This window comes from Desarmillaria tabescens (genome assembly GCF_030435595.1).
Source record: "Desarmillaria tabescens strain CCBAS 213 chromosome Unknown EV420scaffold_3, whole genome shotgun sequence".
NCBI classification, from domain to species: domain Eukaryota; kingdom Fungi; phylum Basidiomycota; class Agaricomycetes; order Agaricales; family Physalacriaceae; genus Desarmillaria; species Desarmillaria tabescens.
The window spans coordinates 863216-876185 of NW_026848302.1; the positions used below are offsets into that span (position 1 = coordinate 863216).

General features: G+C 47.3%; 6 protein-coding genes across 6 annotated transcripts; 3 read left to right on the forward strand and 3 right to left on the reverse strand.

Annotated features, from left to right (window-relative positions):
* Positions 1-129: 129 nt before the first annotated feature.
* Positions 130-2307, forward strand: EV420DRAFT_1699245 (WD40-repeat-containing domain protein; the record flags this gene model as incomplete). Its single annotated transcript, XM_060479473.1, has 8 exons — positions 130-211; positions 299-373; positions 432-659; positions 711-1004; positions 1054-1218; positions 1277-1538; positions 1592-1844; positions 1910-2307. The coding sequence occupies 8 exons, from the start codon at positions 130-132 to the stop codon at positions 1949-1951; spliced, it is 1401 nt and encodes a 466-aa protein (XP_060337586.1). The 3' UTR covers positions 1952-2307.
* Positions 2308-3264: 957 nt separating this feature from the next.
* On the reverse strand, positions 3265-4467 carry EV420DRAFT_1474401 (uncharacterized protein; the record flags this gene model as incomplete). The annotated part of the gene is made up of 7 exons (XM_060469205.1): positions 3265-3405; positions 3440-3472; positions 3623-3645; positions 3818-3870; positions 3927-3986; positions 4080-4347; positions 4437-4467. 7 exons carry the CDS (start codon positions 4465-4467, stop codon positions 3265-3267), a joined length of 609 nt encoding a protein of 202 aa, XP_060337587.1.
* A 1062-nt stretch (positions 4468-5529) lies between these two features.
* EV420DRAFT_1506601 (ubiquitin-40S ribosomal protein S31 fusion protein) lies at positions 5530-6775 on the forward strand. The gene is made up of 5 exons (XM_060471327.1): positions 5530-5848; positions 5900-5983; positions 6035-6188; positions 6249-6383; positions 6437-6775. Exons 1-5 carry the CDS (start codon positions 5829-5831, stop codon positions 6521-6523), a joined length of 480 nt encoding a protein of 159 aa, XP_060337588.1. The 5' UTR covers positions 5530-5828; the 3' UTR covers positions 6524-6775.
* Positions 6776-6803: 28 nt separating this feature from the next.
* On the forward strand, positions 6804-8214 carry EV420DRAFT_1758882 (S-adenosyl-L-methionine-dependent methyltransferase; the record flags this gene model as incomplete). Its single annotated transcript, XM_060480571.1, has 9 exons — positions 6804-6861; positions 6907-6942; positions 7000-7139; positions 7205-7276; positions 7336-7356; positions 7413-7500; positions 7559-7610; positions 7673-7998; positions 8047-8214. The coding sequence occupies exons 1-9, from the start codon at positions 6820-6822 to the stop codon at positions 8212-8214; spliced, it is 945 nt and encodes a 314-aa protein (XP_060337589.1). The 5' UTR covers positions 6804-6819.
* On the reverse strand, positions 8185-10016 carry EV420DRAFT_1506603 (uncharacterized protein). Its single transcript, XM_060471328.1, has 2 exons — positions 9660-10016; positions 8185-9610 (listed from the first exon to the last, which is right to left on the reverse strand). The coding sequence occupies exons 1-2, from the start codon at positions 9855-9857 to the stop codon at positions 8312-8314; spliced, it is 1497 nt and encodes a 498-aa protein (XP_060337590.1). The 5' UTR covers positions 9858-10016; the 3' UTR covers positions 8185-8311.
* Positions 10017-10587: 571 nt separating this feature from the next.
* On the reverse strand, positions 10588-12223 carry EV420DRAFT_658923 (uncharacterized protein). Its single transcript, XM_060482958.1, has 13 exons — positions 12169-12223; positions 12027-12111; positions 11893-11975; positions 11809-11838; positions 11746-11756; positions 11569-11690; positions 11493-11515; positions 11294-11447; positions 11229-11236; positions 11116-11155; positions 11037-11064; positions 10814-10989; positions 10588-10721 (listed from the first exon to the last, which is right to left on the reverse strand). Exons 2-13 carry the CDS (start codon positions 12074-12076, stop codon positions 10718-10720), a joined length of 729 nt encoding a protein of 242 aa, XP_060337591.1. The 5' UTR covers positions 12077-12111; positions 12169-12223; the 3' UTR covers positions 10588-10717.
* Positions 12224-12970: the final 747 nt, after the last annotated feature.

Sequence of the window (12970 nt, forward strand, 5' to 3'; positions counted from 1 at the left end):
ACACCACATCCAAGCAATCCAGCCGGTCTTCTTCAGCTGCGACACACCTTTCTTCTCAAGCATCACCATCTCCTCCGATAGTCCTCTCTCTATCCTATCTTTGTCCTTCTGCTCATCGTCCGACTCGACATGGAAGACCCTCTAAGCTCAGGCGGCTGGCGTTTCGCTCAGTGTTTTGGTGACAAGGGCGATATCGAGGATATTACAGAAGGTGCGTCGTGTCGTCGCTATCGCCCGCCGTCTTACTGTGGTCGGGCGTTGTCATCATCTGCGCACTGATCGCCGCCACCCGCTGTAGCTGACATCATCTCAACCGTGGAGTTTGACTCTACGGGAAACTATCTCGCTACAGGCGACAAGGGCGGGCCGAGTAGTTCTTTTCGAGCGTAATGAATCGGTGCGTGGATTTATCCATCTTCGCGGTCCAGTAGCTCACGAGATCTGTTTCTCTACTTTCTCACTGATTGTGCCTCCATCGTCTCTTGTGTCGATCCTGCCTCGCGAACAGAAAAAGGGCTGCGAATACAAGTTCTACACGGAGTTCCAGTCACATGAGCCAGAGTTCGACTACTTGAAGTCCCTGGAAATTGAAGAGAAGATCAACAAGATCAAGTGGTGTAAACGACAGAATTCGGCACATTTTCTGCTATCAACAAATGGTGCGTCTCAAGGTAGTTCTTCCGCTCTGTGTCCCTGATTAGCTTTCATAGATAAAACAATCAAGCTGTGGAAGGTTTTTGAGAAGTCATTACGGGTGGTCTCAGAATCAAATCACCATAACGGCCAGCAATCCTTGCCAGCACCTACAGCGCGCAATCACCTCAGACTGCCTCGGATGGCCCTCCAGGACAACATCATCGCTGCCGTACCCCGCAAAGTCTACTCAAACGCTCACGCGTATCACATACACTCGATCTCCGTGAATTCAGACCAGGAGACGTATATTTCTGCTGATGATCTACGGATTAACCTTTGGAACCTCAACATCAGTGACCAAAGTTTCAGTACGTGTCTTGGCTGCTACCCCAGAGCGTACTCCTAATTATACTATAGACATCGTGGACATCAAGCCCGTCAACATGGAAGAGCTAACTGAAGTCATCACAGCCACGGAGTTCCATCCAATACATTGCAACCTCTTCATGTACTCAAGTTCAAAAAGCAACATCAAACTTGCAGACATGCGAGACTCTGCCTTGTGTGATCGGCATGCCAAATGTCAGCGCCTTGACCTCCTTTATTGTTCGGTTTGATTGCTAATGCATCTTGCCATCAGGCTTTGAGGAAGAGGAAGACCCTACAACGCGATCGTTCTTTTCAGAAATCATATCGTCCATCTCAGATGTCAAATTCAGCCATGACGGGAGGTATATCCTGTCAAGAGATTACCTATCCCTGAAGATCTGGGATGTTAACATGGAATCGCGGCCTGTGAAGACGATCCCAATTCACGACCACTTACGGGGAAAACTCTGCGACCTGTACGAGAACGATTGCATATTTGACAAGTTCGAATGTGTGTGGGGTGGTGATGACAAGTGTGTATCGCAATGCGCCCTGATAGCTGTGATGCTAATGCTATGTTTTACAGACACGTGCTGACGGGCTCATACCACAACTATTTCCGGATATACGATACAGACACATTAAATGACGTTGTTCTTCAAGCAGACAAGTCGGCGTTCAAGGCGAGGAAGATTGGGGGTGCCATGCCTGGGGCAAAGCTCGGGGTGAAGAACGGAGCTCGTCCGGGGAGTTTCAAGGACCAGATGTCGCTCGAGGCGTTAGACTTCAATAAGAAGATCCTGCATGCGAGCTGGCACCCGAGGGAAAACACTATTGCTGTGAGTCTTGATTCGCTGATTAATTACCGTGTGGCAGGTTTCTGACGGTGCGAAATTTCAAACAGATTGCGGCTACAAACAATCTCTTCTTGTATAGTGCCGCATGAGATCACACTGATGTCATCTGTTTTAATGTTTACCTTCAACCTTGACCTGCTCCCGCCCTGCATTAGACGGACCGCACAACGACATTATACATACCGGACAATAACAACACGGAACATTTTTGCGAACCCCCACCTTTTTCCAGCATAATCCATTGTGTTTTCAGTTCATTTACCTACAGTACACTGAGCCGTTAATCTATTCACTCACTCGCGCGTTTCACTTTTTCTGACTCACTACCCTACATACCTCTGTTCATCTTACTATTCCTCGCACCCTTTTGCATCCGTTTGTTTTCGTCGCGCTGTGTCTGTTGTTCTGTTTGTCCGTCTTGCTCCTTGCCCCGCCGCCCTCTCGTGATGTTCATGGCTGTTTTCCAGTGAATGACGGGCTATGTAGACGAAGAAGTTTAAAGATAGCATCAATAAAAATCTCTGAATTGTATACTAGCACACATTTCAGAGGGATATCGCTGAAACAAAGGATCTTCGGTCCGGGTGGTGAGGTTCGCGGGAGGTGAAAAGGTCCAGACGTCTGTCACCTTTGGGCCTTATTGGTCCACTGAATGATATTGACCGCCCGAAAGTACTTCTGTGTTTTTGGAGCTCTGTCAGGACCATCTGTAGCTGATCTAGCAAATGACGTTGGAAAAGCGAACAGTCGCAAGCGACTCACATCCGAATCGGTTGTGTCAATAATCTACGTAGCCTTGCTGTTCAGGTTCAGCGAGCGCTCAGCCACCGCCGATCTTTTTCCGTAATATTTGTCTAGGCCTTGAATGACTTCACGCGTCGCGTTTAAAGGCTGCCAGCCGGTTGGCGGTACGGATCTGAATAACAGGGTGGTGAGTATATCCGGTTAATAGCAGACGGGAAATAAACCGCACCTGATACTTACCGGATACCGAAATCTCACTTCCAGCGCAGTTCCGGACTAGTTTTTGGAGCAATCAGCGACCTCATCCTACCTCCCATCTATCTCCCCTCGGATCGAATGACATTCCATCGACGTCACGATATTGATCACCGTCTACATAGCGCTGCAATTGAAATTTGGCGCGTCTACTCGTTCAAGAATATTGTCGACGCTATCTTGAAACCTATCGAGATCCTTTAGATAAGGTGAAACGAGAAAGGATGCTAAAGCAAACACCTAGCGGTAGACATATGATGTAGTCATGGTAGCCTTCGATTTTGTAGCTTCAGGTTGCAATTGTACAGGATGCCACTATCAAATACGCGATGCGTCGCATGCGCGGGGGTTAATGAGCCGCCAAAGTGTTGGTAGAACGGCATGCCTGGGCGGTAAAATTCATTCACCGTCTCAGCATATTTGTACGCTCGTCCGCGTCTTTTCCGCTATAGCCCAGCTTAATTCGGTAGCCCCAACTAATGAGACCACCTTGAAGAGTCGGCTTGTAAGTCGTGTCATCTCGCAGATTACCAGAAGATGCGTACTGTCGTGACAATAAGTAGATGTACGATAGATACCTGTATACCAGTTGACAGGAATAGATGGTCTACCTGCAAAGAAAACATTAGGCAACAGTCTTCCTGGAAAACAGTCTTGACGCGATTGGAATGTCCACCAACTATGGTATTGCGTGTGAAGAAAATTCCACGGATTAGGATGCAGCAAATAAAGAGGGGGCTTATGAGAGCCGAATGATTCACCAGGTTCGCCTCCAGTATTAGTTCTAGTCCGCCGCGTCGGAAGGCATTGTAATGAAGACATTAGCATCGCAGTATAATATGTTGAGTTGTCTATAGCAGCCACTGAGGGTGGCGTCGGTGACCTCCATTGAAGGCGAATTGGAACGGACACAGGCAAAAATAGTAGCCTGTACCGTTAATGGCGCCTGAGCTTACTCGGACTAATTGCGGACTCCTTCTCGATGCGAGGTGGGAATGACGCTGCGTTTCTAGTATTTTCATGATCGTAGAAGAAGTGCCACACGTTACCCGGTCTCATTCAAACCTGGAGTGGTAACATTCCGTTCCCGGCTCGATAAGCTCGCTGTGGGGGTTGGAAGCCGATCTACACAGCATGTTTAGATGTGATTGTAGGTGAATAATGCAATTCCTACTCATCAGCGTCAGTAATCTGGAAGGTTAGCCAGGAGAGAACTACAGTAGATTCCTAGCCCTGCTGTTCGCTGATGACGTCCCATATGACGTCTTGAATAACGTCAACGCCAGCCACATCTTCTCTTCCAGCTCTATAAGACGATAGAGCAGCACCTCATTGGGTTCCACTGATACCGTCTCGGCTTTGATAGCGACCAGCTTCACGTTGGCCGCCAATTTGGCGGATTCCCGGAAGACTTCTGATTCAAATGGCGAGAGACTGAGATGAGACGTGGATGGGCTCTTATAGATGTCGTTCCAAGTCACGGTCGCTGCTCATGGTCGTCGAAGCGAGAAAGTAAGTAACTTGTGATGTTCACTTGACCAGCCCGCGGTCACGTGGCTTCATGCATGCTCGTACCTAAGTAGTTTTGGGGGTTTGGTATAGTCATTAAAAGCCTTAAAAACAAAGGTCCAGGTACGGAAATGACTTGGTATGATTTAATATTCTCTCAAGACAGTTGTAGGCTTATGGTCATCGATTGATACCCGTCCTAATGCGTCCTAGAATGAAATGGCAACCTTAGTTCTAATGACTGCTCTATATATAAGCCCTATCTCCTAAGCGATGCATTCAACCGAAGAGTCCAAGACGTCACGAATTCGTACACTCATATAGTTACAGCCTCCAAAGAAGTCGAGCTTTAAACAAGTCGCAACATTTCAAAAATACTACATCAAAAATCACAAAAGGGTTCTAAACTCCATGTAAACATGGTAAATATAGGGGAGAAAGGTAAAAGAAGTCGCATGTACCGCCTTGAAATACATCACACTGCAGATTTTAACGGCAGAGAGAGAAAGAAGCATCATCTTTAAGGCTTCCAGGCCGGATGGTGTAGCGACCTCCCAAGAGTGCTTATCCCAACGACGTTCAATAAATGTCAAGAATGTGAACTTTGAGGTTGATCGAGAGCAGAAATAAATATCGGTTGTACTTCAAGGTCGTAAGTTCGCGGTGACCTGGAGCTTTGATGAGATGCAGCGAATATTAAGAACGAAGGTTCGTCACCGAGGCCCCAGACGATTCGATAAACAGAAGCATCAGGATGTCTGATCATTTAAAATAACGTTTGCGTAGATAGACGGCCCGAGTATCTGAAGTGAAAGGCGAAATCAGTTTCTATTATATGCCCAAGTAGTAGCACCAAGACCAGGGCTACAATTCCCAGATGGACATGCTCGTCCAAAGTCCCGGAACTGAGAGCCTACGGCGTAAGTTAGGATCATTTTAGAGGCACCTAGCCGAGCTACGACAGAAACATGGCTTCGAAAAAAGTCTCGCAGGGACAACAAGCTGTTTAACAAAGAGACCAAGGACTCCGCGTTTTTTTCTGATTTGGTGGCGCAACAGTTATCGCAATACCATCCTTATAGAAAACATCTGAGTTCTGTTACTTAGGCAGCACAGGGTCCTGGAAAGCCCGAAGCACATAATGCAGTCACATGAGCGTGTGGGCTACTATTTTTGTGTGTAAGAATATACAGTTCCAGAAAAACCAATTAGCTTCAAATGACGAGGCAAACAACAAGCATTCCGTAGATCAGTGCTAGTCAGAGTGTCCAACAAGATGCCAAACAGGCCATTCGCGCTACAGGTTGTTCCGGCATATTCCGGATCGGAGTCTGAACTTAAATCTCCTGCAGGACGGAAAATTGTCTCGCTCAAATTTTGTCATCAACCACATCCGGCTCTGCTTTTGTTGACGATTCCACCGTTCACATCGTTGGAGAGACAAAGGCGTCCGTCAAGATGCAAATCTTCGTAAAGACGTAAGTATTCTGCCTTCGTTGCTGTGAATGCCGCTCAAAAAACTATTGCAGCCTTACGGGCAAAACTATCACCCTTGAGGTGGAATCCTCTGACACTATCGACAATGTCAAGGCCAAAATCCAGGACAAGGAAGGGTGCGTATCTGTTCGACGTGGCTTACTGTAGTTCCTGACAGTGATTTTCAGCATTCCTCCTGACCAGCAGCGTCTTATCTTCGCCGGCAAGCAGCTCGAGGATGGTCGCACCTTGAGCGACTACAACATCCAGAAGGAGTCAACACTGCACTTGGTGTTGCGCCTCCGTGGTGGTGCCAAGAAGCGTAAGAAGAAGACTTACAACGTATGTAGTCCCCGTCCATCTTCTACGTGTGATTGTGGACCCATTCTTCGCCATATCTAGACCCCCAAGAAGATCAAGCATAAGCGTAAGAAGGTCAAGATGTCCATCTTGAAATACTACAAGGTCGACTCCGACGGCAAAATTAAGCGTCTCCGTCGTGAATGCCCCACTGCTGAGTGTGGTGCCGGCATCTTCGTAAGCGATCATCTCTTCTTCCTTGATGCTGTGTATTAATATGGGGATGGTAGATGGCTTTCCACAAGGACCGTCAGTACTGCGGCAAGTGCGGTTTGACCTACACCTTTACACCTGGAACGAAGCCCCCCGTTGTTTAAGGCTAAAGCTGAGAGTTAAACAGGGGTGCAGTCAGATCTTGTGCATTATCGTACTGTTTTGTTGTTCTATGTTCTCGTATGCCAATGAACTCAGCTTGATCGCTTTGATAGCTGTTTGATGTTACCGTTTTTTATGCCTGCCTTGTCTGTTATCATGCCCTCGGCCAGACGAAGATTTCAGCATGTTCTTGTCCCTTTGAGTTAGTAATTCAAATGCCGTCTAGCTAGGCAATTCCCGTCACAAATCTGCGGTATATAATGTTCTCTCGTCCTCGTTTGTCCAATATCCTCAAGACATGGCCGCTACGACGAGTGATCGCGACCAGTATGCGCTCAAGGTGCGATAATATGCCGCCTCGAAGCTCCCGTTGACCTCGACACAGCCGTACCAACTTCCCACAGACGTAGCGGAGATGAAGGTCGGTTACAATCTACTCTATGACCGTGGTTTCTTTTACAATATATCGTCCCCTTAGAGACTTGGTTTGCAACATCGGCTCTGGTGTCTTATGATCGGTGGTTTATACCCGACATCTATTGCGGATGCTCTGCAAAATATCATGAGAGAGAATGCGCACCCAACTATCGCGGACATTGGATGCGGCTCGGCTGTATGGTCAGCTTGATTCTAACTAGTAATGCCACAGCCCCTTGTGACGAGTTAACGCACCTACTTTGCAGGGCGATGGAGATGGCAAGACTGTTTCCTGAAGGTGAAGTAGTCGGCTTTGACTTGCATGAACAAACGTATGCGTGCGTCACTGTCTTCAATCTTGGTTGAAAGTTCACCTCCTCACGCGCAATGAGATTAGCGATGCCCCCAAAAATTTTCGGCACGTATCACACAGGATACTATGAAACGACTCGGAATTGACGAATCTTTGCCCAGATTCATGCAAAGCGACTTGGCTGAAGGATTACCAGAAAGCCTACGCGGTACTTTCGACGTGATTCATTGTCGTTGTGTGGCCCAGCATGTCTGTCGTCTGTCGTCCTCTGTTCGCCAAAAATACTGATCAAGTTGTGGCGCACCAGGTGCCCAACCCTGTGGGTCTTATATCCGACATCGCCGAAGCACTGAAGCCAGGTATGCCTGCGGCAGTTATCAGCCAAGTCCTTAGGCATCTTTGACGCCTACGTATCATTTAGGAGGCCTCCTACTTCTTGCCGACGGCGACTGGGTTGCCTTCGACGAAGACAAACGTCCCCTCGTTCCGTTTATTTACAACCCCGCGATTAACGAGCAAGAGCGCCACAGATGTGCACAGCCCGGGAGTTCGTTTTATGCAGGGTGGCTGCACCTCATGGGTAATATCACACGAAGCCCAGTCTATCGACCAATAGACCAGATGTTACTGCAACACGGTGGCTTTGTTGATGTATCTATGCAGAACTACTTCAGCCCCATTAATTGGAATGGTCGAGACTTGGAGAATGGGACAGAAATGGGCGCCATCATGAACCTCAATATGAAGGTATGAAGAGATCCCTGTTCAGCTGGGAACTGGCTCATCGCATGCTAGGCATTTTTCCACAACTCAGTGAAAGCTGCTATCAAAAGTGGTGTAGCTCCCGGTATGCTTCCCATCTGGGAGGAGGAATACCTTAAGGAATTTGGTAACCGACGGTATAATATCTGGCACTACACCACGGCGCGTAAAATGGGTATATCCAGTGTATTAGAGAAATAGGTACATGTATGGCAGAAGACGGTCTAGCGAATTGTATATAGTGCATCTATATGTGTCCTCATCTAAGTAACAATAGTCATTTATGGCGGAAATTCTATTACGAAGCAGATTGTGTATGGTAGCATGCTTTAGCAGCCACCGATGCCCACAGCCCATCATGTCCAGACGCACGTCTGACGTGTCGAAGAGCGGGGAACAATTTACGAAGATACAGCGGCAGCAAATTCGTGTCGGGTGCATGAGGGTAGGAGAATGATATTGCTTGCAAAGTCCGGTGGCCGGGAACCTGCAAACGGGAAACAATCTCCTCTGTAATACCAGAGGTATCTAATGGGAGGGCGACAGATTCTAATTTTGGGAGTGATGCAGAGATGACGGGGAGGACATCCAGGGTGAGCCTGATAGCGGAACCGGAATTGATACGAGGCGAGTTCTCGTCGCAATCCACGACACTCTCGGGCCACATCTCCAAATGCCTGAGGTTTGGCCACCATGCCACCATCTGAGTGACATCCTCGGTACCTATGTCCATAGGTACTGTCGTGTCAAAGTGGAGATATCGAAGTTCCCGCAAGCGGGCAAGGGAGCGTAATGCAGCGAAGTCGATGGTGTTTATGAGGTCTATGTCTAAGGGTATATCATAATCTAGTTCTAAATAGTGCATGATGGACACATGTTCCAGGGAGGTAGAAAACCTCTCCTGCATGACATTAAATAAGGCGAGCCAGAATGGGGTGATCTGGTCACGAGTTTCGATATCGAGGCTCAGCGTGTGGACTGCGATCGATTGCATCTTTTGGAGAATGAGGATGGCGAAGTCGGGGGTAGAACGCAGACGCAAATTTTGCAAGGCGGGGAAACGCAAAGATCCTGAGGTAGAGCGCCAGATATCCTCGATTTGGAACGCCTCCAGATGTTGAGCATGGAGCTCAAGGTAATTAAGATGAGGTAGCGTAGAGATAGAAGTTATAACATCCACTGTGACCGATCGTCCTGTGCGTAACAAGAGGGTGTGAAGGGTCGACATGGACCGAATTATACTATCAAACTGGCCCGGTACCAAACCCCGAAACGTGAGGCTTTGTAGGTGGCAAGCAACGAGGGCAATCTCGCGAAGATATTCGAGCCCTTCTGAACTTGAATCTTTGGCTGAAAATCCTACGTCCAATTGAAGCTCTCGAAGTCGAGGTGAAAGACACAAAGAAGGATGCGAGCTGCTCTTGGACAGCCTGAACTTCACGGTGGTTAGATTAGGGAATATGTAACTGTTCTTGCCACAAAGGGCAGTATACATCGATGGATTTTGAAGAATTTTGGTGCTGCGAGTGGTGTGACTTATGTGTCTGACGCGCCGAGCGTAGGAGTGGAAAACTTGGAGTTTATCTGAAGGTATGATCTGCAAGAAATTAATGAGTTTCAGAAAATGCATAGAAAGCACTTCCAACCTCCTCTCTTCCATTCACAGATGGTAAAAGGGACCATAATGGCTCTACCGACGGGAGTTGTCTGTACAGCGCATCGAGGGCAGGCTCCTTCCACGCTTGACACGTTCTGGCTGCTTGAGATAGGACATTGACCTCCAGAACAGAGCACCAATGAAATATTTCTTGAAGAATTTCGTCAATGAGAAGGACTTGGTGCATCTGTCTGGTGTCCTATAGCCGTACGTGCAGTGGTGGGCGCTGAAAAAAAGCCTGATCCGAAACATTGCCAATTTGCCCTGCCACGTGTGATCACGATCACGTGAATGTCACCTAGGAACGAGCAAAATAGAGGAAAAACTCAAAAGGCCGCGATTTCCGATTGCTAGACGTCTTCTAAGTCCTTTTATGATCTCCGCTACCCTCACTTCAGCGGTCAACTGAGATTACTCCGGAGATATACCGGTGTACTTACAACAGATGCATCACCGCTATCGGAGTATTATATCTGATGATGGATGGGAAGGATGGAAAAGACCGAAGCCCTAGATGTGCTATAGTCGCTCTAAGTAGAGATGTGATACCATTAGATGCTCATTAATACATGTATAATCATTGCAGGTGACTACGGAGTTTTCATGTAACGGAATCTGGAAAAGTTGTTGAAGAATTTCTCGCGCAATGCCTTCATTCCTTTTACAGTGATGTAGATCCGTATGACAGCGGAGGTTTTCTGCTGCGAATATGTGGCGGTTCTCATCCTAAGATGTTGATGGGCCCCTTGTTGCTGGAGACTTGACTCGGCGTTCTCCTCTGTCTTCATTTCGATTGATCAATGAGATACAGTTTCTGTAAGCCATCCATGTCATCATGGCATCTCCGATATGAGCCTCAGCTGAGTTTGGCTACCGGTCTCTACACGTTCGTGTGCCGATTGTAGTTTGCCGGTACGTTACCGAGCAAAGCGCACATGCGAGTGGCGAATCACTGGTTCTCCATCACGTAGCCGAACGCTCCATGATGAGCTTCCCCGAATTTTTAGGCTTGCCGCATACACGACTGCTGGTAAATTTCGCACATGTTCACCTAGCTCCGATCGGGTCACGGAGCCGGAGAAGGTAGATAAAGATAACGGGAGTCAACGTTACACAGAATACGACGGATTATTGCCTACAGACTTTGTCTCAGCTTGATCCGACATGTCGCCTTGAAGAGCTGACGGATTGTGTTGTGTTGGACTTTGAGTGGGCCCAATTGTGGTTAATACGATAGAGATGCTGTCATCCCAAGTAGGTTCGCCGTGTCTACAATAACGAACGGAATACCACCTAAGGTTTAAGAGGAGATGCGATCCCTGGAGACATGTCAATAAACCGTCAGCAGAACAAGTTGAAGATGTACAGCATAATAATAGCAAACGATGGACCACCTATATAACTCTGTCAACTTTTGTCGCCATGATGGCCATAGAGATACATACGGAAGAAATATAGCATGGATGGGACCACGCATAAAGAACGCTGTGGCAATGCGTAGCATTAGAGCAACTACCAAGTTAACTTGGCATCTGTCTTCTCATAAAATTTCGCTCACATGTAATTCTGGAACGAAGGTCAGCATTGCATTTGTTGACATAGAAGCCACGTTAACGAGCTCACAATGCAAAAAATACACATCCATCTTCGACAAAGGCTGTCAACAGCGGCGAAATGTGTTTCATCTGAGTCATGATTGTCCTCGGGTCATAGGTGCGCCCACGTATGGCGCGGTACGTCCGGCAAAATTTCGTCACGGTCAAAGCCAGAAATATTACTGGACTGCGTTATTATCGCATGAGCACGAATTTGCGAAACATACCTGACAGCAAGAAGCTTGGGACACTGTATGACAACTTGTAACGCTGGACGGAGGAATGATGATATGATTGACTGACTATGCAGCAATGCTGTACTTCATGTTGGGCGCCATAGACCTACAGCCCCTCCAAGGAGCTGCCGTGACTGCCGCAGACGAGACGATGTGTCTACACACGACACTGAAGGCCCAGAGAGCAGCCTGTAAGGATGTAAGTATAAAAGGAATGTTCAAGCTGAAAATTTGAGTCAATTACCGCTGCCGACCCTGGTAAGAAGCATACGGTCATCTGCGCTCTTTGTGGTACGATCTTACTCACCGACGGTACAAAATGAGAGGAAGATAAAAACTGCGAAGCAAAAAGAAATCAGGATGGGCGCGCAATTAAACAACTCCTGCGCACGAAATTTGTTTTGGTTATACAAAGCATAGACTCGCAATAATAAAATGAGGTCAAGAATGAATAAGTATGTTGAGGGTCCAGCACTGTAAAGATAACCGTGAGACTGAGCTTATGAAAAGGTACGCCTGTCATACAGGAACAACCAATAGTAATATAAGTGGCACCTGGAAGTCGACAATGACATGTGAATACGTGGTAGAAATCAAGAGCTACGAACAACTGGAGTTCAATATCGTCGGTTAAAGTAACAGCTGATGATGGGTGATTTTAGCATACCTTGTTGCTTGGCTCCTCGGATATATTCACTACAATTTAGCCGTTTAGAATAGCTGAATAAAGTTCGCATACTGACTAACCCCATGCAGTAATACTTGGGCAGAGGCAGACATAGTAAGAAATAGCATGAAGTTCGGACACCAAGGGACGCGCACCTCAAGTAGATGACCGCGTAATATCTTACCAAGAAATACAGCGTCTTTGGGGATGACCACTGCGACCTGATTGTGAGCGAAATTAGAGGGATGTTTCCACATTGAAGTACTGAGCACATACCTCCACACAAGTTCGACCTGAACACAAAATACTTAGAAGTCAACGAGCTTCAGACAAGGCGAGCGTCAAACGCGCCTCCTGCCCAAATGATACCATAATATCGTACACCACCAATGTCAGAGCAGAAACTGTGGGAAGTACTTAAAGATTGCCTTCCTGGTATTAAACGTTCGGGCATACACACCGTATGACATGGATGTCGCCCTGTTTTCGAAGAAAAGAGTAGTAATATTGCCAAACGCCATCGATGACGCCCAAGCGTCCTATAGAGGCGAAATCTTTAGCCTGTCTGCTTGCTCGCTTTGGCCCGTTTGAGCGAATTAGAACATTGGAAAAGGAAAAGTCTAGCACCTCTCTGTGGGATAAAACGTCAGTGCATGTAAACAACCCCCTCACGTCGCCTTAGGGAGTTCAGGAGGGCTTTAAGGGAGGGAGACGCTGCTAAATCGTTCCAGCCGAGCGGAAAAAATAAAATCGAAGGAAAGAAGAGTTACTTATATCGTCGTGTTCTGGGTGCTTGACATAA

Coding starts and splice junctions, on each gene's coding strand:
- EV420DRAFT_1506601 (XM_060471327.1), top strand. CDS start 5,829: ATGCAAATCTTCGTAAAGAC. Junction 5,984..6,034: donor AAAATCCAGGACAAGGAAGG/GTGCGTATCTGT, acceptor AGTGATTTTCAG/CATTCCTCCTGACCAGCAGC. Junction 6,189..6,248: donor GTAAGAAGAAGACTTACAAC/GTATGTAGTCCC, acceptor CGCCATATCTAG/ACCCCCAAGAAGATCAAGCA.
- EV420DRAFT_1506603 (XM_060471328.1), bottom strand. CDS start 9,857: ATGCACCAAGTCCTTCTCATTGACGAAATTCTTCAAGAAATATTTCAT. Junction 9,611..9,659: donor CTGTGAATGGAAGAGAGGAG/GTTGGAAGTGCT, acceptor AATTTCTTGCAG/ATCATACCTTCAGATAAACT.
- EV420DRAFT_658923 (XM_060482958.1), bottom strand. CDS start 12,076: ATGTCATTGTCGACTTCCAGGTGCCACTTATATTACTATTGGTTGTTC. Junction 11,065..11,115: donor ATCCATGCTATATTTCTTCC/GTATGTATCTCT, acceptor AGAGTTATATAG/GTGGTCCATCGTTTGCTATT. Junction 10,990..11,036: donor TCGTTTGCTATTATTATGCT/GTACATCTTCAA, acceptor ACATGTCTCCAG/GGATCGCATCTCCTCTTAAA.